Source organism: Thamnophis elegans, chromosome 3 (assembly GCF_009769535.1).
Source record: "Thamnophis elegans isolate rThaEle1 chromosome 3, rThaEle1.pri, whole genome shotgun sequence".
Lineage (NCBI taxonomy): Eukaryota > Metazoa > Chordata > Lepidosauria > Squamata > Colubridae > Thamnophis > Thamnophis elegans.
This window is the reverse complement of record NC_045543.1, coordinates 89,225,830-89,251,736: the sequence shown is the minus strand read 5'-3', so window position 1 is coordinate 89,251,736 and position 25,907 is coordinate 89,225,830. Positions and strand designations below refer to the sequence as shown.

Genomic DNA, 25,907 nt, shown 5'->3' with positions numbered 1-25,907 from the left:
CATGCATTCCCAACATGCAATCTGTGGATTACATTTCAAGTATTGTGATATTTATATTATATCAAATGCTTTTTATATGAATACCGTGTTTCCCCAAAAATAAGACAGGGTCTTATTTTCTTTCCCCCCACAAAATATGGCGAAAATATCCGAAGGTGCCAAGCCGCAGGAACAGGAGGGGAGGCAAAGGTGATCGTGTTGCTTGGCGCCTTCGGGATACCGCTAGGTTGTTGAGCAGCGCTGTGCCCAGATGAAGAGGGGGATTGCCAGGCAGCTGCTCTCTTACGAGTGGGCTCCCAAAGAGCCGGGCACAGCCTCATGGGCAAAAGGCTGTGCTGCGCTGTCACAGCAGCGCAACACAACAGCCATGAAGCGACCACGCTCACGAGCAGCCACCTGGTAAACCCTCTTTCCAGCCTGGCACAGCGCCATTCACTGACCTAGAGATATCGCTAAGCCACGGGAGCGCCTGTTCGCCGCTGCCTGGCTCCCGCGGCTTGGTGCCTTTGAAATGCTAGTGAATGGCGCTCTGCACGGCTGGAGAGGGGGGGGGGTGTGCAAGCAGCTGTTCCGCTCTCACTCATGCATCTCCCAGTCTAATGATGCCCTGGACCAGCTCTCCCCACAGAGCTAGGGCACCTCCGCTGCCGTTGCCATCCCATCATGGCTTTTTCGATGGCTTCCAAACCACAAACCGCTCTATGGTTGTACACTCAGCTGGCAGCTGGCCCACAACCATAGAGCGTACGCTCAGAGCAGCCACTGCTGGAAGACTCGGTTTGGAAGCTGCCGAAAAAGCCATGCTGGGATGGCAGCAATGGAGGTGCTCTGGCTCTGCAGGGAGAGCTGGGCCAGGGCATCGTGAGGCTGGGAGATGCACGAGGGGCAGCGGAACAGCCACTCGCACAACCCCCTTCTCCAGCGCCTTTCATTGGCATTTCGAAGGTGCCGAGCCACGGGAGTCGGGCAGCGGCGAACAGTTGCTCACGTGGCTTGGTGATACCCCTAGGTCAGTGAATGGTTCTGTGCCCATCTGGAAAGGGGGGTTGCCAGGTGGCTGCTTGTGAGCGTGATCGCTTCATAGCTGTTGTGTTGCGCTGCTGAGACAGCACAACACAGCCATTCTCCCATGAGGTTGTGCTCAGCTCTTTGGGAGCCCGCTCGCAAGGGAGCAGCCGCCTGGCAACTCCCTTCTTCAGCTGGGCATAGCGCTGCTCAGCAACCTAATGGTATCCCGAAGACACCAAGCAACACGATTACCTTTGCCTCCCCTCCTGTTCCTGTGGCTTGGCACCTTCGGGATACCACTAGGTTGGTGAGTGGCGCTCTGCCTGGCCGGAGGTGGGGAGTTGTCCAGAGGGGTTATTTGCGGGGGAGGGCTTACATTTTTGCCCACCAGAAAAATGTGGCATGTCCTTATTATCAGGACATGTCGTATTTTTGGGGAAACGCGATATATTTATATCTATGTGCTTGGAAAGCGGGTTACATTGAGTGGAATAAATGAGCATAATATTTCAACCTTCCTATTTGATTTTTCCAGCTTTAAGTTCATTTCATCTTCGCCTTGAAACTGTTTTCTGAGGTAGAATGGGACTTTGTCTCCACAACATTGTGTGTAAATGTCATTTCATTTCTCTTCTTATTTATGGACTTTATGTACAGTGCAAAAATTTGTATAATGCACATTTCCTGCAAGCATTCTCTATACATTTATTCTGTATATTGTTGTAACTAATATGCAGCCTTTATGTGCACCTTTTTGTTGTCTAAGCATTAAGTAATGTAATTCCCCCAAAAGTAAAAGTATAACTAAATAATGTTGTGGGTAGTTACCCAAAGGCTGCTCTTTTGTGATAATTCTTGAGGCTTTATAAGTAACTGCAGCTGTTCATAAAAGTCTGTGACTACCAGAGCTCCAAGTATCACAAATAGTGTGCTGTGATCCATGAACATCTGCTGATAATTTTGTTATTTTTTAAGATGCCACAACTTAATTATTTCTACGAGGATAAAAGTTTGCTGTTTACATTTTTAAAATTATAATTAAGTATAGTTATATTGTGAGCTTCCTTTTCTAGTAATAGATGAAGATTACAGGCACAAAAGGAGAGCTGAAAATCACTTGTGATTAAAAAAAAAAACCATTAGATTTCAACTCTACCTGAAAGTTGCAGGGATTCTGTGAGAGAGATCCTTTTTCCTTTCAGTCCAGGAGACCAGAATATTCAAAACCTTTATTTTTACACAATGTTGTTATATGGTTTACAATATGTTTTTAATTTGTATGTATATTCCATGGTGGCTCCATCTCTCTGGAACATCACTCCCCCAGAGATTAGCATGGCCCCCACTGTAATACTCTTCCAGAAGGCGCTGAAGACCTGGTTCTGCCAGCGGCCTGGGGAACCCAGAGCAGGATGGAGCCCATTAAATGGCTTGTGTGATCTGATGTCGCCGGGGCGGAGGGTGGGAAGTGATTTTGTTAGATTGTACTATATTAATTTATTTGATTCTTTTTGTTAGTTTTTATTGTTTTAAATGTGGTTTTATATTCTATAAGCTGCCTTGAGTCGCCATGGGCAGCAATATAAATTCAATAAATAAATAAATGTTTAATGGTTACTATAAGAATTATTTTACAGGAGACACTCTCAGGTTTATACTTATTGTCCTTCCCCACCTGCCAGTCTGAATTAGGAGATGAGTTTGTAGATACAGTCATTATAGCTGTATTTTGGTACTTTTCATCAAAGTGAAGTTCTGTTTACTAACAGATGGACTATTTTCACTTTATTTCCATTCTTATATAACTCTCGGTGCCAGTTTCCCCACCTTTGGAATAAATTTTCAGGAAAAATGGAATGGTAAATCAACAAAACTGCATACAGGAGAAGCCTATAATTTAAGAAAGTTTTATGTCTGTGATAAAACTAAATATAGGCCTTAAATCATTGTCATTGCAGGTTCAACTAATAAACAGATGAACAATCTTTGCAATAAAAAGCTAGTGGTACATAGGCACAGAAATATCAGTTGATTATGTGTTCTATATCTCTTTGGATATATAAAATCTTCCTCACATTGAATCAGGGAAATTACTCAAAAACATTTTTGTATCAAGGGAAAAATTATCATAAATGAATGTATCCGTCCACTAATTTCTTTCTTGGTTAGCCCAGTGAGATACAATTCTGAGAATGGAAATTAGTGACATCTACTGTCCAAATAGGAAAATTAGCTGAAAGCTATTATGTTGAACTTTATGGTGTTAAAACCTTTTAGTGGGTGAGTGAAACAGTCCTAATAGCTTTTGGAAACAAAAGTATAGTTCAAATTGTACATGGGTTTCTTTTCTCGTTGCCTACTTTGCTACTTAAGGCTGAAGCTTCCTTTGCTCCTCTATAATTCAAAACTTTGTACCTGGTGAAAAGACTTGGTATCTTTATATCATCTAAACCTGTAGAATTCATTTGTATAATATTTCTCTGAAGACTCGAACTGGAGTCAGCTTAGCTTCTGAGGGCTCTTACATCATCAGGAGGACCTTCAGAGAATGTAAAGTCAGTGTTTAGGAGATTAAGCCATGAAACTGGTCCTTGTTCAGACCCCCCACCCCCCCACCCCCCGGAATTCTATGTTCCAATGTCAAACCCATTCTGCTCAAAGTAGTTAAGTAGTTTCAGGCTAACTTTCAGAGATCCTGAATAAATATACATCTTTCTGATTTAACTCAATTTAGGATTTAGAGAAAATACCCAAATCCTAATTCACATTATTTCATGAAGTTACATAGGCTTGAACCAAGCAGTATATGGAAAGTGCCAGTAGCAGCATCATGACTGAAGGATGAAATTGCTACTAGCTATGCACATGAATTACGCATTGATTCCTACGTATGGCCAACAATCGTTGAGACTGAATGTAGGCAGTAAGTCCCAGCACTTACGGTCACAAAATTGTTTGTCAATTTCCTTTATCTGGAAAAAAAAACAAAGTTGATACACAGTTTCTCAGGAATCAAATTGCCTGACACATCATTTTTATTCTGTGGTGTATTTGTGTGTGAGAGATAAAGTCTGTTTTGCTCAATAATGTATCATCATTGATTAAAGTGAGTTTAGTAGCCCATTATACTCTTTAGTTCAGATTACAGAAGTCATCAGCAATTACCTAGTTCTTTTGCATATGCTCATTTTTAAATATTCAGTACAGTCATAACTCTTGCAATTAAAAAATCTATAACAGAGAATGCTAACTAACACAACTTAATACTAACAACAATTTCCTTTATTTTACCTAAATATTAGATTCAGGATTTTTAAATTTTAACTATTAGTTTGTTTGAAACCTGCCCCAAAGTTTTCAGTCTTTTAGGAAGAAGTGGTATTTAGGCAGAAATATTGAAAATCGAAAAGGGTTCACAAATGTTTAAGCGCCATTGTATATATTCCAGAAAACTCAAATAATAAATACCAATATTGGATATGCAGTTGTTGCTGAGGCAGAGGAGAAAGCAAAGTATGTCAATATTCAAGAGTCTGGCTTTAAAATAGGAATTAATGTTAACAGTATAATTGAGCTGAATAATACTCATCCCTTCTTAGCAAAATGTGGTGTCCACCCAGTGTTTGAGGATTTACTGGTTTGTGTTTTAGAGTAGAAAATGCATCTTTAATACCTATCTAGTGTAGTAATGAAAATAAACAATTTAATTTTAGGCAAGAGTTAAGTATGGCTTAGTCCTAGAACTTAGCTACAAAACATGTGAAGTGAGACTAGAGAAATGCATGCTTTTAATAAACACATTGTGCTTTTATCTTATGACTCAATGAGCACAGTTCATTCCACCACATTTTGGATTAGACAAGTACACACACGTGGGATTCTCGGGCAGGTTTGAGCCTCTTTATTTCCAATTAGTAGAATATTTTAAATCTCTTCTTTTGTAATTCAAATCAGAAAAAAAGCTGTATAACAGAAACTTCCAGTGGGTGATTTGTGAACTATCAGTGGACTCTGATAAGTTGCCAAGTATTGGGAATGAAAAAAATCAATATAGTAGATTTCCTGGTAAGTCAAATTTATGTAACAGACATGTAATCTGATAGTAAATTGCTTCCTCCTCTTTGCTTTGGAGGCAAGGTGTAGAATTCTGAGAGGGGTTAGCCAATTCCTCAGTTCTAGAATGATGCCACAAAAACAAAGACTTAATAAATTAAAAAATATGTGAGAAAACTAGATAAAGTTTGTTCTAGTTATTTATAAAGTCCTAAAATATTTCCTCATCTCGATATTGACTGGGTTGACTGGATGCTAGAAAATTGATCTTCACAGTTAGTACCATATACCATTTTCCTTCTTCAGAATCTTGTTAACCTTAGGTGTCAAAATATATAAAGACTTTGACAGTGTATTTGATTTCTGCTGCAGATAGATTTTTATTAATGCTCTTAGTAATTGAAATCATTTCAAATATATTAAAAGGAGTAGTAATTTATTGATGTTCAGTTATTATAAAAACTTGATTATAGAGATGTGATGGATCTTGATCATTGGCTTCTCTGTCTGTCTTTTCAGCTGCATTTACTATGATTGGCACATCCACCCATTTATCTGATCAATGTTCCCAGTTTGCCATCCCATCTTTCTGTCACTTTGTGTTCCCACTGTGTGATGAGCGTTCCCGGACACCTAAGCCTAGAGAGCTGTGTCGTGATGAGTGCGAAGTTCTAGAGAACGATCTCTGTCGGCAGGAGTACAACATTGCTAGATCCAATCCTCTCATTCTGATGCAGCTCCAGCCACCTAAATGTGAAGACTTGCCACTGCCTGGTTCTTTGGAGGCTTCCAACTGTATAAAAATTGGAATTCCTGTAGAACGGCTCAATAGATGTAAGTTATTGTCACATTTCCTTTCTGCTTTTCTCTTCTATTTGTTTAATGCAGAAATGGGGAACGATGGAGCCCTTTATGACTTGTGGGCTTCAACTCCCAGAATTCCTCAGCCAGCATGGGAGTTGAAGTCCAGACGTCATAAAAGGGCCATAGTTGCCCACTACTGGTTTAATGCAAAATTAGTATGGATTTTTCGGCAGAGTACCATTTCTGAACTTATGTATTTGCCTGTGTTTCCAAAATTTAACAAGTTTCAATGTTTTGCCTTTTGACTGCTGGGAATTAGTTTGGAGGGAGGATACAATGATGAGAAAGAGGAATAGCCCAGGTGAAATCTTTCCCCCAGCTTCTCATCTATATAGTGTAAAGGAATATTACCAGAAACATGCAGAGGCTGCCTGAAGCACCTGACCAGTTGCCAGACCTCCCTGAAAGCAAGGAATGCCCTTCTTCAAGCTAACTGCTTTTAAGTTGTGCCTGCTTCAGAATAGAATCATCCAAACACAGTGTGGTGAGGGTATAATCTTTCTCTGTTGTTAAGCACTCAAGATGTTAAGACTGCAGTGAAATAAATTTGGTGGAGAAAAAGGAGATAACATTTTGCAACCAGACTAGATATAATACACAAATAAAAATGGTACTTGGTAGTAATACCAAGAGAAAGATCTAACAGGAAAAAAGCAGAAGAAAAAGAAGAAACTAAATGGGGAGAGAGGGAGGAAGACAGCTTCAAGGTGGTGAATCCGCTAGAATACTTTGAGCAAGTCAAGCAGTTGAGACAGACCAATGTTGACATGGGCGTTCTAGTTAATTTTTGCACTCTTCTTTAGGCATAAAGCTTATCAGAAACTCATGCTTCCTGGCTAGGTTACTTTAGATTTTTTCGGCAGGCTTGATTGTTTTCCCCCCCTATTTTTAGAAAAAGCAGCTGATCTTATTCCAAATCAAAGAAAGGAATATCTTGGAGCAGAAGCTTTATTGTAGAGTTACACGTTGTATGTAGCAAACATACAACGTGTAACTTTACACATTGAGTGTTAGAAAGAGTGGTGCGGTGACCTAGAGGTGGTGCTCTCGTCTCACAATCAGGAGACTGTGAGTTTGATCGTAGGTAGAGGCAGATATTTTTCTCTCTGGGCACACTGAGAGTATATCTGCTGATAACAACTCTGCATATGGGACAGGAAGGGCATCCGGCCAGTAAACACTCAGCTCGATTTAGTTGCCCAGACTCCAACCCGCAAGGTATTATGGGGTCGTTAAAAAAAGGATGACACATTCTATGTAGCAAAGAAACACATTTATGATGCAGAGAGAGAGAATGGGTACATTTCTTGTTGTTTCATATGTCTCTTGTTTAATCTACTTTTTTGGCAGATCACCAGTGTTACAATGGCTCTGGTGCTGATTATAGAGGAACCATTAGTGTCACAAAGTCAGGCCACAATTGTCAGTATTGGGATTCCCAGCATCCTCATCCCCATGACTTCACAAGTACAGAGTTTCCCGAGCTTGGAGGTGGGCATGCTTATTGCCGCAATCCTGGAAGCCAAATGGAAGGACCTTGGTGTTTTACTCAGAACAAAAACGTACGCATGGAACTGTGTGAAGTACCTGCATGTAGTATGTATTACTATTCTTTTTTACCATTTCTAGAATAAAATTATTCAAGCATGAATTATTATTGCTTTGTTTGATGTGCAAAAATGCTTTTTATTGGTGTTTTTAGGAATGAAATCAATTCTTTTTCTATCAATGTATAATGTGTGTATTTATTGACACTGATGCTAAGAGACTTAAGGACTTGCCAATTGATCTGGCAATGCCTATTTTTATTTATTTGTTTATTTTATTTTTTATTTAATTTAATTTAAAGGAGATAAAGACTGAAGATTTGGAAAGAATCAGGGAAATTTGTCATGTTGTCTAATAATTATTCTGGAGTAATTTGGCAGTTGTTCCTCCCTACCACTTATATTCCTTTTTTGACATAAAAAGTGTGGCTGCATTTCTATCCAGTGGATAAAGTTGTTTAATCCAAGTATTACATTGTAATTCAGAGAAACATATATACACATACATACATACATACATACATACATACATATATATGTGTGTTTTCTGAGGTTTTCGCGGGTGTTAGTATGTAGGTCTCTAGTTGTTCGGGTTTTCTCCCGCGTAGAATTGGAGATGTCTTGGCGACGTTTCGACGAAGTCTCATTCGTCATCTTCAGGCGGCTTCAGACTACTTCAGGTTTGGTGTTTCCAGGAGTAGTGTGAGATCTCGGCTGTTTGTTGCTTTTAACTGCCAGTAGGGGATTAAATTTTTAACTGCCAGTAGGGGATTAAATTTTAACTGCCAGTAGGGGATTAAACTGATTGGGTGGGGGCTTGGCTGTGTCTTGATTAGGTGGAGGTGTGTCCTTATTTGGTGGCGGTGTGTTCTGTTCTGATTGTTTGGGGGGGTTGTGTTACATGTGAGGGTAGGAGGGGTTTTAAAGAGGCTGATTGTGCTTTGCAGTTTGGCTTCTGGTTCTGGGTCGTGTCTCCTCATCAGTTTGTGTTTTTGTCTGTTTTCTTTGTGGATGTTTTTTGGTGATATTCTGTGTGGCTATTGTGGGTGTGGGCCTGGTCTCATTCATCATGTTTGGGATTCGTTTGTTAATAAGGGCAGGCTTCCAAAGGGTTGGCAGGCGGGAGGTGTCATCCCGCCTGTTCATGCTGTGTGGGCGTTTTTCTATTTCGATTGCTTCTCTGATTATACGGTTGTTGAAGTGTTCGGTCTTGGCGATAGTTTTTGTCTTATTGAATTGATTTCAATAAGAAAAAGAAATTGTGTGTTGTTCCAATTGTAATTGGAGCCCTTGGAGCAATACCTAAAGGGCTACCTCGCTATTTGGAAATTCTAAATTTATCAGATTTGAACATTCTGATTCTACAAAAAAATCACCCTACTTGGAACAACTTATATCCTCCAACATTACCTTAACAGTTCCTAGGTCTTTGGTTAGGACTCAAGTGTTGAGCTACCAACCAGCCCCAAAGGCTGTGAATCTCACCAAAGATTTACCACATAATAATAATAATATAATACTTGGAACAACTTATATCCTCCGACGTTACCTTAACAGTTCCTAGGTCCACCAAAGATTAACCATAAAAATAATAATAATAAAATGGGAATGAAGTCATGGCTTTGAGCAATACCTATTAGCATTCATTATGATTAAAAACAATTTATTGTTTTGAACTTTGCTTTAATTACATTTTCCTTTTTACATCCTCTTTGTGCCATCTTTGCTCTTTCCTAAAAGAACAGGATATAAATATTAAAGTTGATGTGGGTCAAATAAAGTTATACCACTGTAAATGAACATTTATTTGAGTGCTTGCTCTAGCCCAATATCCACTTAATTTCACCAGAATATAACCCATTTCCCCAAAATCATCATCTGCTTTCCATTCACTTTTTGTCTCCACCCGTTCTTCTCTCTGTCCTTTCTTCTTCACTTTCTGCTTCCTCTTCCACACACTGGTATTGTGCAGTACAAGACAAGGAGCAATTATTCCCTGCCCCTGTGCTTGGGAAAAGACACTCTGTGCAGAGAAAATAAAAGATAAAATCAGAGTTTAAAAAGGCCACTTAGATCATCAAATCCAAATCCCTACTCAGTGCAGGAAGTCCAAGCCATTCACTGAAGGGAATCTCTCCAGTTCTTAAGGTAATTGAGGCTTCATTGTCAAACTGTTTTAATCAATAAATGTTTTTTTTAAGGTTTGGTTTTAACATAAACCTGTTTTCATTCAATGATGGAGAACAGATCAGAGTTTGTTCCTGTTTTCTCCAAGCACAGTGTGCCTTCTGTTTTATAGGAGGATGGTGAAAGGAAGCAGTTATTTTCTTTTCAGTGCAGAAATGAAAAGAGGGAGTGGAATCAGGCTTAATTGGAGAGCAGAAGAAGAGAACAAGTCCTCCTTCGTTTTACATGGAGGAAAGACTAGGAGAGGGGGTACAATTCCATCCTACTGTTACCAAGTCATATACTGTAATTGGGAAAGAGAGTTTGGCTCATAAGCAAGCTTCACTTCTGGTTCCTGCTGTCTTTACAACATCCTATTTACTTCAACAGGTTGACCCAGAAGTCTGAGCTAAAAACTAGATATTAGTTTGTGTGTGTGTGTGTTTTCTAGCCAAAAAAGCAGAAAAGGCTAGAAAACATATGCACAAAAACTAATACCTAGTTTTTAGCTCAGACTTCTGGGTCAACCTTTCTATTCTTATTGTATCCCTTCTGCTTTTTAATGATTGTACTTCACACTTCTTAGGCTCACTTCTGACAACATGCACCAAGGAATATATCAGGGCATTGAGGACAGCTAAAAGAATATATATTGCTACCTTGGTTGCGTCCGCTGAGTCCCGCCCAGCCGCCCTGTTTAGGATAACCTGCTCCCTCCTAAATAGGAGGGATGCGGGGGAACCCCTACAGGGTAAGGCTGAGGAGTATGTCCAGTTCTTGGCGGACAAAGTTGCTCGGTTTCGGTTGGACTTGGACTCTACCTCTGCAGATCCAGCCGAGACACAAGGGGATAGCTTGGCAGACCATCTCTGGGTTGAGTTTCAGGATGTTGCCTCTGGGGATGTGGACAAGGCCATACGAGCTGTGAGTGCCTCCACCTGTATACTGGACCCGTGTCCCTCCTGGCTGGTTGCCAACAGCAGTGAGGTGACACGAGGCTGGATCCAGGCGGTCGTAACCGCCTCCCTTCGGGAGGGGCACTTCCCCGCCGCACTTAAAGCGGCGGTGGTGAGACCCCTCCTGAAGAAACCATCCTTGGATCCAGCCGTTTTTAACAATTACCGTCCAGTCTCCAACCTTCCCTTTGTTGGGAAGGTTGTTGAGAAGGTGGTGGCCTTCCAGCTTCAACGGTCCTTGGAGGAAGCTAGTTATCTTGACCCCTTCCAGTCCGGCTTCAGACCTGGTTACAGCACAGAAACCGCTTTGGTCGCATTGACCGATGATCTCTGGAGAGCCAGGGATGGAGGCCATGCGTCCATCCTGGTTCTCCTTGACCTCTCAGCGGCTTTCGATACCATCGACCATGGTATCCTTCTGCGACGACTGCGGGAGGTGGGAGTGGGAGGCACCGTATTACGGTGGTTCTCCTCCTACCTCTCGGACAGGTCGCAGTCGGTGTTGGTTGGGGGGCAGAGATCGTCCCCGAGGCCCCTAACTTATGGGGTGCCGCAGGGCTCGGTCTTATCCCCCCTACTATTTAACATATACATGAAACTGCTGGGCGAGATCATTCGGAGGCACGGGATAAAATACCATCAATACGCGGACGACACGCAGTTGTATCTGTCCGCCCCGTGCCAACTCAATGAAGCGGTGGACGTGATGAGCCAGGGTCTTGAGGCCGTTAAGAACTGGATGAGAGCTAACAAACTGGTACTCAACCCGGACAAGACCGAGTGGCTGTTGTGTTTCCCTCCCAATAATTTGGCCAGTGTTCCACCACTCAGGCTGGGGGGGTCAAATTCTATACCCCTCAGATAGGGTTCGCAACTTGGGAGTCCTCCTGGACCCACAGCTGACTTTTGACCATCATCTGTCGGCTGTGACCAGGGGGGCATTTGCCCAGGTTCGCCTGGTGCGCCAGTTGCGACCCTACCTGAATCGGGAGGCCCTCACAACAGTCACTCGAGCCCTTGTGATCTCTAGGCTGGAATACTGCAATGTGCTCTACATGGGGCTGCCCTTGAAGAGCATCCGGCGACTTCAGCTAGTCCAGAATGCGGCTGCGCGAGTGATAGTGGGCGCACCTCGGTTCGCCCACATAACACCTATCCTCCGCGAGCTGCACTGGCTACCTGTTGATCTCCGGGTGCGCTTCAAGGTGCTACTCACCATCCATAAAGCCCTCCATGGTAGTGGGTCTGAGTACTTGAGAGACCGCCTTCTGCCGATTACCTCCCTTCGACCCATCAGATCGCACAGATTGGGCCTCCTCCGAGTTCCATCCGCCAGTCAGTGCCGACTGGCGACTACGCGGAGGAGAGCCTTCTCAGTAGCAGCTCCGACCCTTTGGAACGATCTCCCCGTAGAGATTCGCACCCTCACCACCGTCCAGACCTTCCGTGCAGCCCTTAAGATCTGGCTATCCCGTCAGGCCTGGGGATAAGATTTTCATCCGCCCCACCCGAATGTTGAATGAACGTTGTGTTTTATTGTTTTATTTTATTCACATATTATTTCATGTTTTGTCTTGCACTCCTTTCCCACGAATTGTAAGCCGCCCTGAGTCCCTTCAGGGAAAAGGGCGGCCTATAAATGACAATAAAATCTACAAATCTACAAATCTCATCCCTTCCTTATGCTGGTTTATGACTGCAATAAATATTTGATTTGACTTGATCTAATACTTTCACAGGGGATCAGTTTTGGATGCTTTTCCACTGTGCAACCCGTGAGCAAAAAAATATGTATGAATCATGATTTTATAATAAACCTCTTGACCCTGAGAAAGATCTGTGACTTAATGATATACTTTGGTAGCATAATCCATATAGATAGTGTTGAAATTCATATTAATTGTTCAATTCCCTGCATTTTATTTAAGATAAGCTCTTTGTGTCCACTGTGGATTACATTACATAGATGTGTATAAGTTGTATTACAGATGGTCCTCTGTTAAGTGAATTTTGCCTCATTTTATGCCCTTTCTTGGGACAGTTGTTAAGGGAATTACTGCGGTTGTTAAGTCTGTAACAGGGTTGTTAAATGAATCTGGCTTTCCAATTGACTTGGCTTGTCAGAAGATTGCACATGGTCACCACATGACCCTGGGACACTCCAAGTCTCATAAACAGTTGCCAAGCATCCAAATTTTGATCACATGACCACGGGGATGTGAAAAAGTGTCATAAGTCATTTTTTTAGTGCCATTGTAAGTTCTGATGGTTACAAAACAAATGATTGTAAGTCGAGGACCACCTGTACATACTGCCATGAACTATACATTGTCTCTAGCCTTGGAATATAAAATTATTTGCATTGCTTTTGAACTGAGTCTGAAAACACGCCATCTTCTTTAATCTCACAGGCCCACGGGACAGCAGCAAAATGGGAATCCTCTACATCCTGGTTCCAAGCATAGCCATCCCTTTAGTTATTGCCTGCCTTTTCTTCTTGGTCTGCATGTGCAGAAACAAGCAGAAGGCATCTGCCACCACTCCACAGCGTCGTCAGCTGATGGCCTCTCCCAGCCAAGATATGGAAATGCCTCTCATTAATCAGCACAAACAGGTACTTTGCCCAAATATATGCATAAGCACACACAGGTTATTTTGTGTCATAAACATAACATTTAGTATTAGTTATTCTAGAGTCCTCTGCTTTGACATTTTAATTTGGATTTTCTTCACCACATCAAACCTTCCGATATGTTCTTTCAGCATGTATTCATTTCTCAGTTGTTTGATTTCAGACCATATGCCAAGATAGTAAAAGCCCTTGAAACAGATTTTGCGCATTTAAACAGGTTAATATAACTGTGACCAAAGCCTTTAATTTTAAGTAGGATTTTTATTGCTGTTTTGCTGCTAAGGGTTTCTAATATAGTCGGCCATCTTATCCCATTATTCTTTTTACTTTCAGAATAAACTAAAAGAAATCAGCCTTTCGACTGTGAGATTCATGGAGGAACTGGGTGAAGAGAAGTTTGGAAAAGTTTATAAGGGTCACCTATTTGGCACAGCGCCAGGGGAGCAAACACAAACCGTTGCCATCAAAACACTCAAGGATAAAGCAGATATAACTCTCCGAGAAGAATTTAAGCATGAAGCAATGATGAGGTCAAGATTACAACATCCCAATATAGTTTGTTTACTAGGAATAGTGACCAAAGAACAGCCCATCAGCATGATTTTTAGTTATTGTGCTCATAGTGATCTCCATGAGTTCCTTGTGATGAGATCTCCCCACTCTGATATTGGTAGCACCGATGATGATAAGACAGTGAAATCAACATTGGAGCCAGCAGATTTTTTCCACATTGTAACTCAGATAGCATCAGGAATGGAATATCTCTCAAGCCACCATGTGGTCCACAAAGATTTGGCCACCAGAAACGTGCTTGTGTTTGATAAACTCAGTGTGAAAATATCTGACTTAGGTCTTTTCAGGGAAGTTTATTCTGCTGATTATTATAAACTGATGGGAAATAATCCTCTTCCTATTCGATGGATGTCCCCTGAAGCAATCATGTATGGCAAATTTTCAGTTGATTCGGACATCTGGTCTTATGGCGTAGTGCTGTGGGAGATTTTCAGCTATGGCTTGCAACCTTATTGTGGCTATTCCAATCAAGATGTCATTGAGATGATTAGAAACAGGCAGGTTTTGCCATGTCCCGATGACTGTCCTGCATGGATGTACTCGCTGATGCTAGAATGTTGGAATGAATTTCCCAATAGAAGACCAAGATTCAAAGATATCCACAACAGATTGAGAACATGGGGAAACCTGTCGAATTACAACAGTTCTGCACAAACCTCTGGGGCAAGCAACACTACACAAACCAGTTCCCTCAGTACAAGCCCTGTTAGTAATGTCAGCAACACCAGGTATGTTGGGCCAAAGCAGAAAACACAAGCGTTCTCTCAGCCACAGTTCATACCAATGAAAGGACAAATAAGACCAATGGTGCCCCCTCCTCAACTTTACATTCCTGTCAATGGTTACCAACCAATGCCAGGTTATGGAGCATATTTGCCAAATTTTTATCCTGTCCAAATCCCAATGCAGATGGCTCCTCAACAGATGGCTCCTCAGATGATTCCAAAACCAGCTTCCCATCATAGTGGGAGTGGTTCCACTAGTACAGGATACGTAACAACTGCTCCCTCCAATGCTTCCATGGCTGACCGGGCTGCTCTCCTGACTGAAGGAGTAGAAGAGATACATAATGGGGCAGAAGACGTTGCTCAGAATCTGGTCCAGGAAGAGGAGGAAGAAGAAGGCTCTGTGCCCGAAACAGAATTATTGGGTGATAATGACACTCTTCAGATGGACGATGCCGAATTTCAGTCAGAACCCTAAGGACGTTGCCTTATCACGACGACAATACTGGACTTCTTTTTAGTTTGCTGAAGACTGTAGTTCTTTTGATTTATACAATCAGTGTTTTACTTCAGACTCCTGTCTACAACTGCTAACTCCAAATCTACATAAAGGCAGCAGTATTGAATACGCCGTTTTAATGGATTATTTTTCCAGAAGAAATTTGCAAACATGATGTAGAATAGTTATTTTAAAATCTAGGGTTGATTACAGCTCTTGCAGGGAGTCTGCTTTTATAAAATTCTGTTGCTGTGCAACATATAGTAGAAATGCATTGCACCTCGTGTATATCTTGAACTCTGATTGTATTGTTAATGAATGCTGGTTAAATTAATAACTGAGCAAAGTAGCTGACATGGAATTGAGCTGCATGCCAAGAGATGGCCTAAATGTTTCTTTTTTAAAATAAAATAACAGGTTTATCTTGCTGATGCATTAAACTTTCAGTGGAATTATTCAGAATTGGGTAAAGTGCAGGGAAAAGCAGAATGACAAGCAGTTTTTCTCAGTGACCAATCCTTTCATAAAGAAACCTGATAATTATTTTTATAATTAAATGGAAGTTTGATCTGATTTAGCAGGAAGTATATTTTGCTCCCCAAAGAAATGACAGGCATAAGCTATGTTGGACATTAGGAGCTTCCCAGGGTTGATTATAAAATGGACGGCTATATAAATGTTTTAAATAAATAAATAAATGTTATGACTTAAGCCAACCCCTTTTGCCCCTTTCAAAGTAAAATTTAGTAAGAGATCATCACATTTGGTTGAGCTCCCTGATCAGCACAGCTTTCACTTAATTTTCTCTTAAGACGGTGCTAGAGAGCAGAGTGATCAGCCATGATTGCCAATTTATTTTATGTTAGGTACTAGACATATGCACATACCTTCTTCATTTTTGTTAAAAATAGTGATTGTAGATTCTTAACCAAAATAAGTGACTTTGTACAGAATGTATTTTTTTGTGATTAATGCCTTCTTGTGAGATGAATCATGTACAGATTTTGAAATGTAATTTATGTTTTCGTACATTTTATGTTTTTTTCTAATTGCAATATTTTGGTATTTTAAATGCTTATATAATTATGATTAATAGTATTTTATTGGGATTGGAATTTCGTACACTTTGGTATGCTGATAAAACTGGTCCATACATTTCACAGAAATGTTTGTAGGATGAGTGCTCCCTCAGTTTTGTAGCCAAATATAAATTAATGTATTGGGCTGTACAGTAAGTACATGATCTAACCAAGCAAGCCATCAGTGGTAATTAATATTAATGTGTTGGAGTAAAAATAGAAAAAAAGGAAAAATGGAAATTCACATTTTTGTTACATTTTACTTATTAAACTGTATTTTTCCTAAGAACATTTGGATTCCCTTGAGGTGTATTATAATAATGTGAAGCCGATGGTAGCAACAAGAGCTGTTTTACTGGTTTGTAATTTGTCTTGAATTGGCCTATGCACTGGTAGTTAAACAATGAAAATCTCTCTCGATTTTTAATGTAAGTGTGAGTTGTAGACTCACTATTAATAAATCATTTAAATAAATTGAAATTTACTTTTTAAATTGTGTTGAAATCTGATATTACAAAATCAGGTGAACTTAGGAGTTCAGTTCTTTTTTAAAAACTTGATTAAACGAATTTGAAACAAAGGATAAATAAATTAATGTTTTTTCACCTGTCCATATAAATAATCCTATAATGTAAAAATGCGGAGACTATGCCACCATATTTTTTTACAAACCGGGCAGCTTTATTCTCTGCTCTAAATTTCTATATCTCTAAAATTCCATATCATAATATCACTATCAATGCAATGAAAGGGAAGAAGACAATCTGTGGAAAAAAAGAAAGTATAAATAAATCTTCGCTTCCTGGTGCTGTATTTTCTCAAAGTAATCTCAATTTTTTTTTTTTAAAGAAAATTATGATCTGGTGCTTGCTGGTATATTGGATTACCATCCAAGGTCATTTGTATTTTTTTAAATTCTTGACTGAATGTCTATTGAATAAATACTGTTCATTCTCTAAATGAATGGGAACAATATCCATGTTTAAAATATTCTTCAATTAGCCACAAATATATTTTATTTACTGTCTCAGTGTGAAAATTTGCCAGAATCAGAACATACATCCTAGAAGATTGTCAGTAGCAAACAGAAACATAAAAACAGCACCAGAATTATGCATTATCATAGTTTTTAAAGCAAGCCATTAATCCTTGTTGTCAACATTTTTTTGTTGAACTGACTATACCTACATATATAAAGCAAGAAGTGGAAATTGATTGAAGACCTGTTCAATTTCCTACTTTTTCTGAAGGTATAATGGGGGTCCACCTATATGTGTGGCTTGGGTTAAACCTCTGATTCCCATGAGGTGCCCTCTAAACTTTCCTTCCCAATCCTGCTTTTCTTACCCACAATTCCTGTATCAGCCACCAACTGCTGCATCTCAGGTAAAGTTTTTCTGGTCATTGTAGTCTTTGGGAAAGTGATAACTTCCTATTCTCCATTACCAGACAGCAGGAAAAGTACAGGCAGTCCTCAGCTTATAACCGCTGATTTAACAGTTCAGCCTCACTCAGGAAAAGTGACCCATGACCTATTCTCAAAGTTATGACCACCGCACCCTTTCATGGTCTCAGGATTGCAGTTTGGATGCTTGGCAACTAGCCTGCGTTTATGACTGTTGCAGCATCTTGCATTCATGTGATCACGATTTGTGACTTTCCCAGCTGGATTCCAACAAGCAAAGTTGATCAAGGAAGCTGGATTGACTTTATGACTACGTGATCCACTTAACCATGGTGATTTGCTTAATGATCATGGGAAAAATTATCATGAAATTGAATCCAGTCACAGGACGATTGCTTTACAATCACACCTACTTAAAATTGAAATTTCAGGCCCAATTGTGATCATAAGTTGAGAACTACCTGTACATACAAAAGGCTCTACCAATGATGGTTAACATTTTTGTCCTTGCGTGCCGAAAGCACATGTGCAACAGTGCATTTGTCTGTGCCTGCACCCATAATGCAATGTGTATGCAACCCTCCCTGGGCATGCGCACGACCCCTCCAGCATTCCCCATGCATGTGTGCATGAACCCCCCCCCCCGGCACACCATTTTGGCTTGGTGGGCCTCCCTGTAGCCTCCTGGGATCAAAAATGGGCCATGGAGGGCACATACCTGCCCCCCGTGCTTGCATGCATGTCTTCTGCATGCACCCTATCCCCCCCACATTCGTGGCAGAGACCCAAAAATCAACTGGCCAGCAGGAGGTGCGCACGCTTGCGCTGTGGAGCTGAGCTGGGGCAATGGCTCACAGACCCACCAAGGGCTCTGCATGCCACCTGTGGCATGCATGCCATAGGTTTGCCATCACGGAGCTGTATCCTTTTCTCATAAAGACCATAGCAATTCAATTAAAAATGACTTTTCATTTTATATATAGCAAGGTAAAATATATAAAATATATAGAGCCTTAGTAAAAATGTGAAAATTTAATCTCTAGCCAATTCATAAGACTTGTGGGAATTCATATTTGATCCATACTAGTCAAGTGGTTTCTGCCCCATAATTTTACAACTAGGTCCCCCCCCCTCAAAAAAGGCATTATTTTCATGTATGCATGAATTTAAATGAATCACCTTACTCATTTAAGTCAGTTCATTTCTCCCCAAAGAGTTGACTTGGTACAACTTTTTTACGTTGGTTCAAGAGCTTGTGCTATCACTAGCCATGCTTAGCAGTTATTTCTTTTATCCACATGCCGTCTTTATGAGCTTTCAAATCCTCCAGCTGTTGTTTACAAATTCTTCAACTTTACATTATTATACACAGCATTTTAAAGATTATTATATTCAGCTTTGGTCTCCATTCATAACTCCACAGCTGCTTATGGCATTCTGTAGTGGAAAAAAACAATATAGGTGAATTTCATTGTTCTTTTGTTTTATTGTATGCTGGAATGATAGGGGAATTTCTTTTTTGAAATGCATTTACTGGCATTGGCAGAAGCTCTATCCATGAGTAGCTTTACCTATCATATTTTCATACCCTTTCTGTAAAATATACCTGAATATATATATATTTTTACAGCGGGATACATGCCCAAATAAGCATTATATTCTTCAATTTATGTAACCCAGCTACTTTCAGAAACCACTTTAGTCCTTAATTTCAACTGGTCATACTACTTTAAAAAAACAACCAACCTTAAACTTGATACTTAAAAGTTCTAACCATTTGCTTCTATTATCTCCAATGAAAGGAAATCCAGATCTCTCTAATTTGGGAAATTAGATATGTATCAGAATATCAAATCACCCAATTCCAGATTTATTTCATAGGAAGTTGATGGAATTATATAAACTATGAAATTATGTGATGGCCTCTGGTTATGTTAACATTTCTAGCATGGACTGTCTAGGGAGAGAATAACAGAAGTCTGTCTTTGTTCACGTATTAATCATGTGGAAGGGGGCATTTGCTTACAGATGGAGATGAAGACAGAGATGGAAAGTTTTGGATGTGCCAGTGAAGAACAAGTGTTAATAATTTTTTCCTCATAGAATGCTAGCAGTCCTCATGACCACAATTGAGCCCAAAATTTCTGTTGATAAGAAAGACAGATGTTAAATGAATTTTGCCCCATTTTGTAACTTTTCTTGCCGCTGTTGTTAAGTGATCACTGCAGTTGTTAAGTCAGTAACAGGGTTGTTAAGTGAATCTGACTTGCCCATTGACTTTGCTTGCCAGAAGATGACAAAAGGTGATTGTCAGGGTTCCAAATAGCATCCAAAAGTAAATCGGAGTCCAAGGCAAAGTATTGCTCAAAGTTCCAATTTATTAAGAGAGCCATGTTGGCACATCTGGGAAAACCTGAATCTGAAAGCTTCTTGCCCCACATCCACAAGTCCATCACATGGTCCAATTTTCCACTGCCATGCTGGCAGTTCCACCCATCCAGTTCCAGTCAGATGCAGAGGTGCAAAGACAAAGGATGACCTTGGCTTTCTAGAAAGAATGTTGTTATGGCTACATCGTATCTCACTCCTACAACCCCCACTCCCATTTTCCCACAATAGAAAATGTATAGTAGAATAATAGAAAGTGTGGCAGGCCAAAGATCCAAAAGAAAAGATGGCTGCAGGCCTGACAGTGATCACATGATCCCGGGACACTGCAACCATCATAAATATGAAACAATTGCCAAGCATCTGAATTTTGATCATGTGGCCATGGGAATGCTCCAATAATCATAAATGGAAAAAAAAGGTCCTAGTTCACTTTTTTTCAGTGCCGTTGTTACTTTCAACAGTGACTAAAGGAAGTTGAGGACTATCTATATCAGACTTCTCTCAGTGTGTGTTTTGATGAACAATGTCCATTCAAAGAGTAAAAATGACTACATATTGCTGGAATGAAATTCCAATTCAAGCCAAACAGCTAATTAGGGGCAGGAGGTTGGAGGGGGAATCACATATTCAATGAAGCAAATATTTAAGACAAAAAAAATGACACAATTGCATGAAACAATCTTATGAAGAATCTTAATGAATATAATATGCTCTGAAAGAGCTCTTTATGACAAATTTTACTGGATCATTTATTCATTGGAGCACTTGTATTTTCTCCATCCTTTTTCACAGTTCTCCTGCAATCTGCTCCTAGCAAGGTATTGGGAGACAGTGGACATATGTTTAACTTCTATCATTATAATTTCAGATGAAATATGCGCTGGATGTTCTTAAACATATCAAAAGTGGCATAAGGATGGATAAAATAATTACAAGAAAATTTTGAATGTTTAAAAGTAAAAGCCCTATGGCGAACCTATGGCCCACATGCCACAGGTGGCACGTGGAGCTATTTGTCAGGGCACGCGGGGCGCGGCACTGTCAGAGTTCACCCTTTTTAAAGCCATTTTTCGCCCTCCCCAGGCTCCAGAGGCTTTATAAGAGCCTGGGGAGGGTGAAAAGAGCCTTCTCCGCCCCCCCCCCCCCGGAGGCTGTCCGGAGGTTTCATAAGCTTCCCTGAAGCCTCCAGAGCGCAAAAAACCAGCCTTACGTGCAAGCCAGAAGTTCAGGAACGGACTTCCGGTTTGCTCGGACAGTCATTTTGACTGCTCTGGAGGCTTCAGGGAAGCCTCTTGAAGGTCCCTGAAGCCTTTGGAACACTTAAAACAAACCTCTGAGCAAACCGGAAGTGACTTTCGCTTTGCTCGGAGGGTCATTTTGACTGCTCTGGAGGCTTCAGGGAAGCCTCCTGAAGGTCCCTGAAGCCTCCGGAGGGCTTCCGGGGGGCGGGGGAGGCTCTTTTCGCCCTCCCCAGGCTCCTATAAAGCCTCTGGAGCCTGGAGAGGGCGAAAAAAGCATGCAAAAAATAGGGGGAGTGCCTGGGAGGGGGGGGGAAGCATGCACACTGGGGGGTCGCACATTGCATTATGGGTGCGGCATGCCCACACACAACCCCCCTGTACTCCCCCCACTTATGGCACGCGAGCCAAAAAAGGTTCGCCATCACTGGCCTAGTTTATTGAAACTGAACTGGGACTTTAAAAAAAATCTCTTTATGATAATATAAAACATAAACATATGAAATAATGCTTATTTTATTAATAAAGAACTACTGGTAGTTCTTTAATATTTAAATGCAATGTGCATGTTTAATGAACAGCTGCGGTTTTTGGTTGCTTGATTTTTATTTGATAGTTATTTTCTTCACCTGCCCAACTTCTAGTTTCATATAGTGAGTATTTCCATTATTTATACTCAGAATCTCTCTTCTTGGGGAAAACTAATAGTGGAACGTATGAGATTTATAAACACTGAAAATGCACCTCACACTTTTTCTGAAGAAGATATCTTGTTCAGAAAATAAGTTGATATAATTGATTCATTAAAATTGAGTTTCTTTCAAGTCAAGCTTGACGCTAGATGACTGATCATGGATACACCTCTGCAGTTTGCTGATTTTATGCAAAGGTATTTTGCCATTATCTAACAGGATTTTAGTCTAGTTCTAGTCTAGTCTGAGCTAATCTAGACTAGTCTAAAACTCTCTACCAGTAAGCACAATTTGAGACCCTGGCCCTTGTTTTGGTCCTTAAATTCCTGAGGTGCAACCCTGAGAAGCATTCTCAATGTTGTCAGTGAACTGTAATTGTCACAGAAATGAGGGGGTCAACCTATTTTCTAAAGTACCAGAGGGCAGGACAAAAAGTAATGGATGGAAGATCATTAAAGAGACAGCCAACCTAGAAGTAAGAATTTCCTGACTGAGAATACTCAATCAGTGGAATGGTTTACCTCTGGAAGTTGTGGGTATTTTATCCCTAGAGATTTTCAAGAAGAGACTGGACAGCCATTTTTTTTGAATGGTATAGGGCTGTGAGGGTGAATCTCTGGCACGCATGCCAGAGGTGGCACACAGAGCCCTCTCTATGGCCACACACACCATAGCCAGCTGCTCTTTTCCGAGTTCTGGCATGCACATCAGAGGTAGTATTCAGCAGATTCTGACCAGTTCTGTAGAACCGGTAGCGGAAATTTTGAGTGGTTTGGAAAACCTGTAAAATTACCTCTGACTGGCCCTGCCCCCATCTATTCTCTGCTTCCTGAGTCCCAGCTCATCAGGAGGAAATGGGGATTTTGCAGTATCCTTTCTCTGCCACACACAAGCCACACCACACCCACCAAGCCACTCCCTCAGAACCCGTAGTAAAAAAATTATGAGCATGCATGCCAGCCAGCTGGTCTTTGCGCGAAGACTAACTGCCCAGTATGCGGGCACCGGAATGCAAAGAGAGCAGCTGTCTGGTGCACATGCGCATGACAGAACCCAGAAGAGGAGCTGGCTGCCATGTGCATGCACACTGGCCAGCTGCTCTCTTCTGGGTTCCAGAGCTCCACCGCGCATGCATGTTCAAGTTTCGGCCCTTGGTGCCGAAAAGGTTAACCATCACTGGTATAGGGTCTCTTGCTTGAGCAGGGGATTGGACTAGAAGACCTTCAAGATCCCTTTCAGCCGTATTATTTTATGCTTTGTGTTCTACTTTCCAGACAGGCTATCATCCAACAGAGTCTGCTTTGTTTTTTACATCAGCTGATCTCAGTCAAGGGCTCACTTACCTTGGTTAGAGCCATAAAAGGCTGTAAAAATAAAAGATTAAACTACTCATCTGATATTTAGCCATTTCAAGAGTATGCATCCTCCTAATGTGTTGGAGAAGAAACAAAAAAGAGTGCAATGTTTCCTCAATTTAATTACTTTTCAAATGAAATTTCTACTGAAGCGAAGCACTTGAGATTGTGCATGATGCCTTAATTTTTCCTCTCCACTTTTCAACCACCACATACATTTGACTGTAGAATAAATACATTTTACTGTTATGTTCATTTAAAATTATTTAATTTTCAGTAGGTCCAGAGCAGTTAGTGTGGTTGGATTATATTTCAAATTAAACATAGATTTAAGATGACAGCCTGATACTGTGTGGTAGAATGCACTGGGTTATTTAACTAATGAGCTGGGAATACATTGCCAAAATAGTCAATATATAAAATGTCTTCATAAATAGAATTGAATTCCCTATGATGGGTAATGGGAATTTTTTTAAACATGCCCCGTAGGGAGAGAAGAAGCACTGAAAGAGAAGAAGATGACAACTGGCAGGAATTATATTGGATCATAGATCAATCTTTTTTTTAAGAGATAGGCATTGATTGCTTTTTAATAGAAATACTCAGTTGTTTTTTTACATGGGGCATGATGTTCCTCTAACATAGTGGTTTTCAATCTCAGCAACTTTAAGAGGAATGGACTTCAATTCCCAGAATTCCTCAGTCAGCCAATTCCCCATCCCTGGCTGAAGAATTCTGGGAGATGAATCCATATTTCTTAAAAGTTTCTGAGATTTAGAAAACCTCTAGAATCTGCTGTGAGAACTTCATTGTGATATAGGAAACTAAAGTTTGTGAGATGGTGCTGACTCAATCTTACCTGATTACTAAGGCTCAGAATCACTTTGAACTGTGGGACGAATGGCAAATAAACTTAATAATAATTTTAAAAACCAATTAATAATATTGGCCCTCTATATAATTGAACTGATTGAATGCGTGGTTAATTGTTCACATTGGCACCTGGCACCTGACATTTTGGATAACAGTCTTAATTATAAGAGATACATGCTGAAAGTGCACAAAATATTTCAAATTCCATGTCAAATTTTGAAAGGATTGTTTTGAATTCAAAATAACTGCAGGTGCTCCAGGATGGTTTCAACCTCAAAGCACTTTTCCCCCAAGATTGAAATGGGATTATTTTATGTTCAAGTCAAATTGAGAAAGATGGTAATTTCCCATTTTGACACAAATGATTGGCATTTAATCTTGAACTATTTTCAATTTGTAACACTTTATACACTCTTAGTACATACATCTTTAGGTTTCCCCATTTAATCTACGTATATGGGTATATGTATTTTTGTATGTGTTATTTAAATGAAAAAAAGCCTACACAAAAATTCCTGGTTCCAGGTCTCTGGAAGCCATTATTTGTCCATCGATACCTGACATTCAAATATTGTCTAAATGTGTTCCAAATGATAGGAACACAACTATCATTCCTCAGCACAGTCTGAGATTCTGGAACTTTTATGTCAATCGTTTTGGTAACCGTAGCTTCTTCAATCCTAAGAAAAATTGCCCAATTTTAACTTTGACTAAAGGAAATTCCTATGCACTTATTTAATTTGATGACCAAAATGTAAATGTGTGAATGCTTTCTTTTTCACAGTGAGCCGTAAATCACATAGATTTTAAAAGCATAGATTTATAAACCACATGTTTGTACAAAACAAATGCTGACATTTGTTCAAAACTGATTATAGAATAGAATAACTGAGTTGGAAGGGACCTTGGAGGTCTTCTAGTCCAACCCTCTCTTCAGGGAGGAAACCCTATACCATTTCAAACAAATAGTTGTCCAATATCTTCTTTAAAACTTTCAGGGCTGGAGCATTCACAACTTCTGGAAGCAAGTTGTTCCACTGATTAATTGTTCTGACTGTCAGGAAATTTCTCCTTAGTTCTAAGTTGCTTCTCTCCTTGATTAGTTTCCATCCATTGCTTCTTGTCTTGCCTTCAGGTGCTTTGGATAATAGCTTGACTCCCTCTTCTTTGTGGCAGCCCCTGAGATATTGGAACATTGCTATCATGTCACCCCTAGTCCTTCTTTTCATTAAACTAGACATACATAATTCCAGCAACCATTGTTTATATGTTTTAGCCTCCAGTCCACTAATCCCCTGGTTTATGGCTACTCTTCTCCACACTCTTTCTAGAGTTTCAACATCTTTTTTACACTCACTCTGTACTCATCCTTCATTCAAATCCTGGTCTTTCTAGGGATTTTTTTTCTTATGAAACTCTGTTTTGATACTTGCAATTGGTGTGCTTTCCCACAAGATGGGGTAGACACTCAATAATTGCAACCTGCTTGCACAGTGTGATTTTCTGCCTTCTGATTATGATGGGCAGGTAGGCCTTTCTTATAAGCAAAGCAATGGCAAAGCAATTACAAAATAATTTTCCCAGCTGAGGAATGGCATTTGTTGTTGTACATTAATAACAGATAAAACATTTGGCAAGGAAGTGCATTACCCTCCTGTCTGTTGACTTGGGGCTATTGGATTGTTTGCTTTGCTGAATGATTTTTTGAGTAATATACATGAATATTCATGGATGCATATGAATTAAATTACAAAGGCATCTGTTACCACCATGAGGGACGTATTGCTACACTGGCCATTTGCTGCTCAATTGGAAAACACAAAACATTGAAGAACTCTTCATCCAGATGAA

At 40.3% G+C, this 25,907-nt stretch overlaps 1 protein-coding gene across 1 annotated transcript in view; it reads left to right on the top strand.

Moving 5' to 3' along the window:
• The window catches only part of ROR2 (receptor tyrosine kinase like orphan receptor 2), a 138,037-nt gene extending 121,534 nt beyond the window's left edge, over nt 1–16,503 (top strand). Inside the window, exons 6-9 of the mRNA XM_032212531.1 lie at nt 5,581–5,895; nt 7,276–7,521; nt 13,006–13,208; nt 13,560–16,503. Of these exons, the coding sequence (XP_032068422.1) occupies nt 5,581–5,895; nt 7,276–7,521; nt 13,006–13,208; nt 13,560–15,002 (2,207 nt within the window). The 3' untranslated portion in view covers nt 15,003–16,503. The remainder of the gene's footprint in view (nt 1–5,580; nt 5,896–7,275; nt 7,522–13,005; nt 13,209–13,559) is intronic.
• Nucleotides 16,504–25,907: the final 9,404 nt, after the last annotated feature.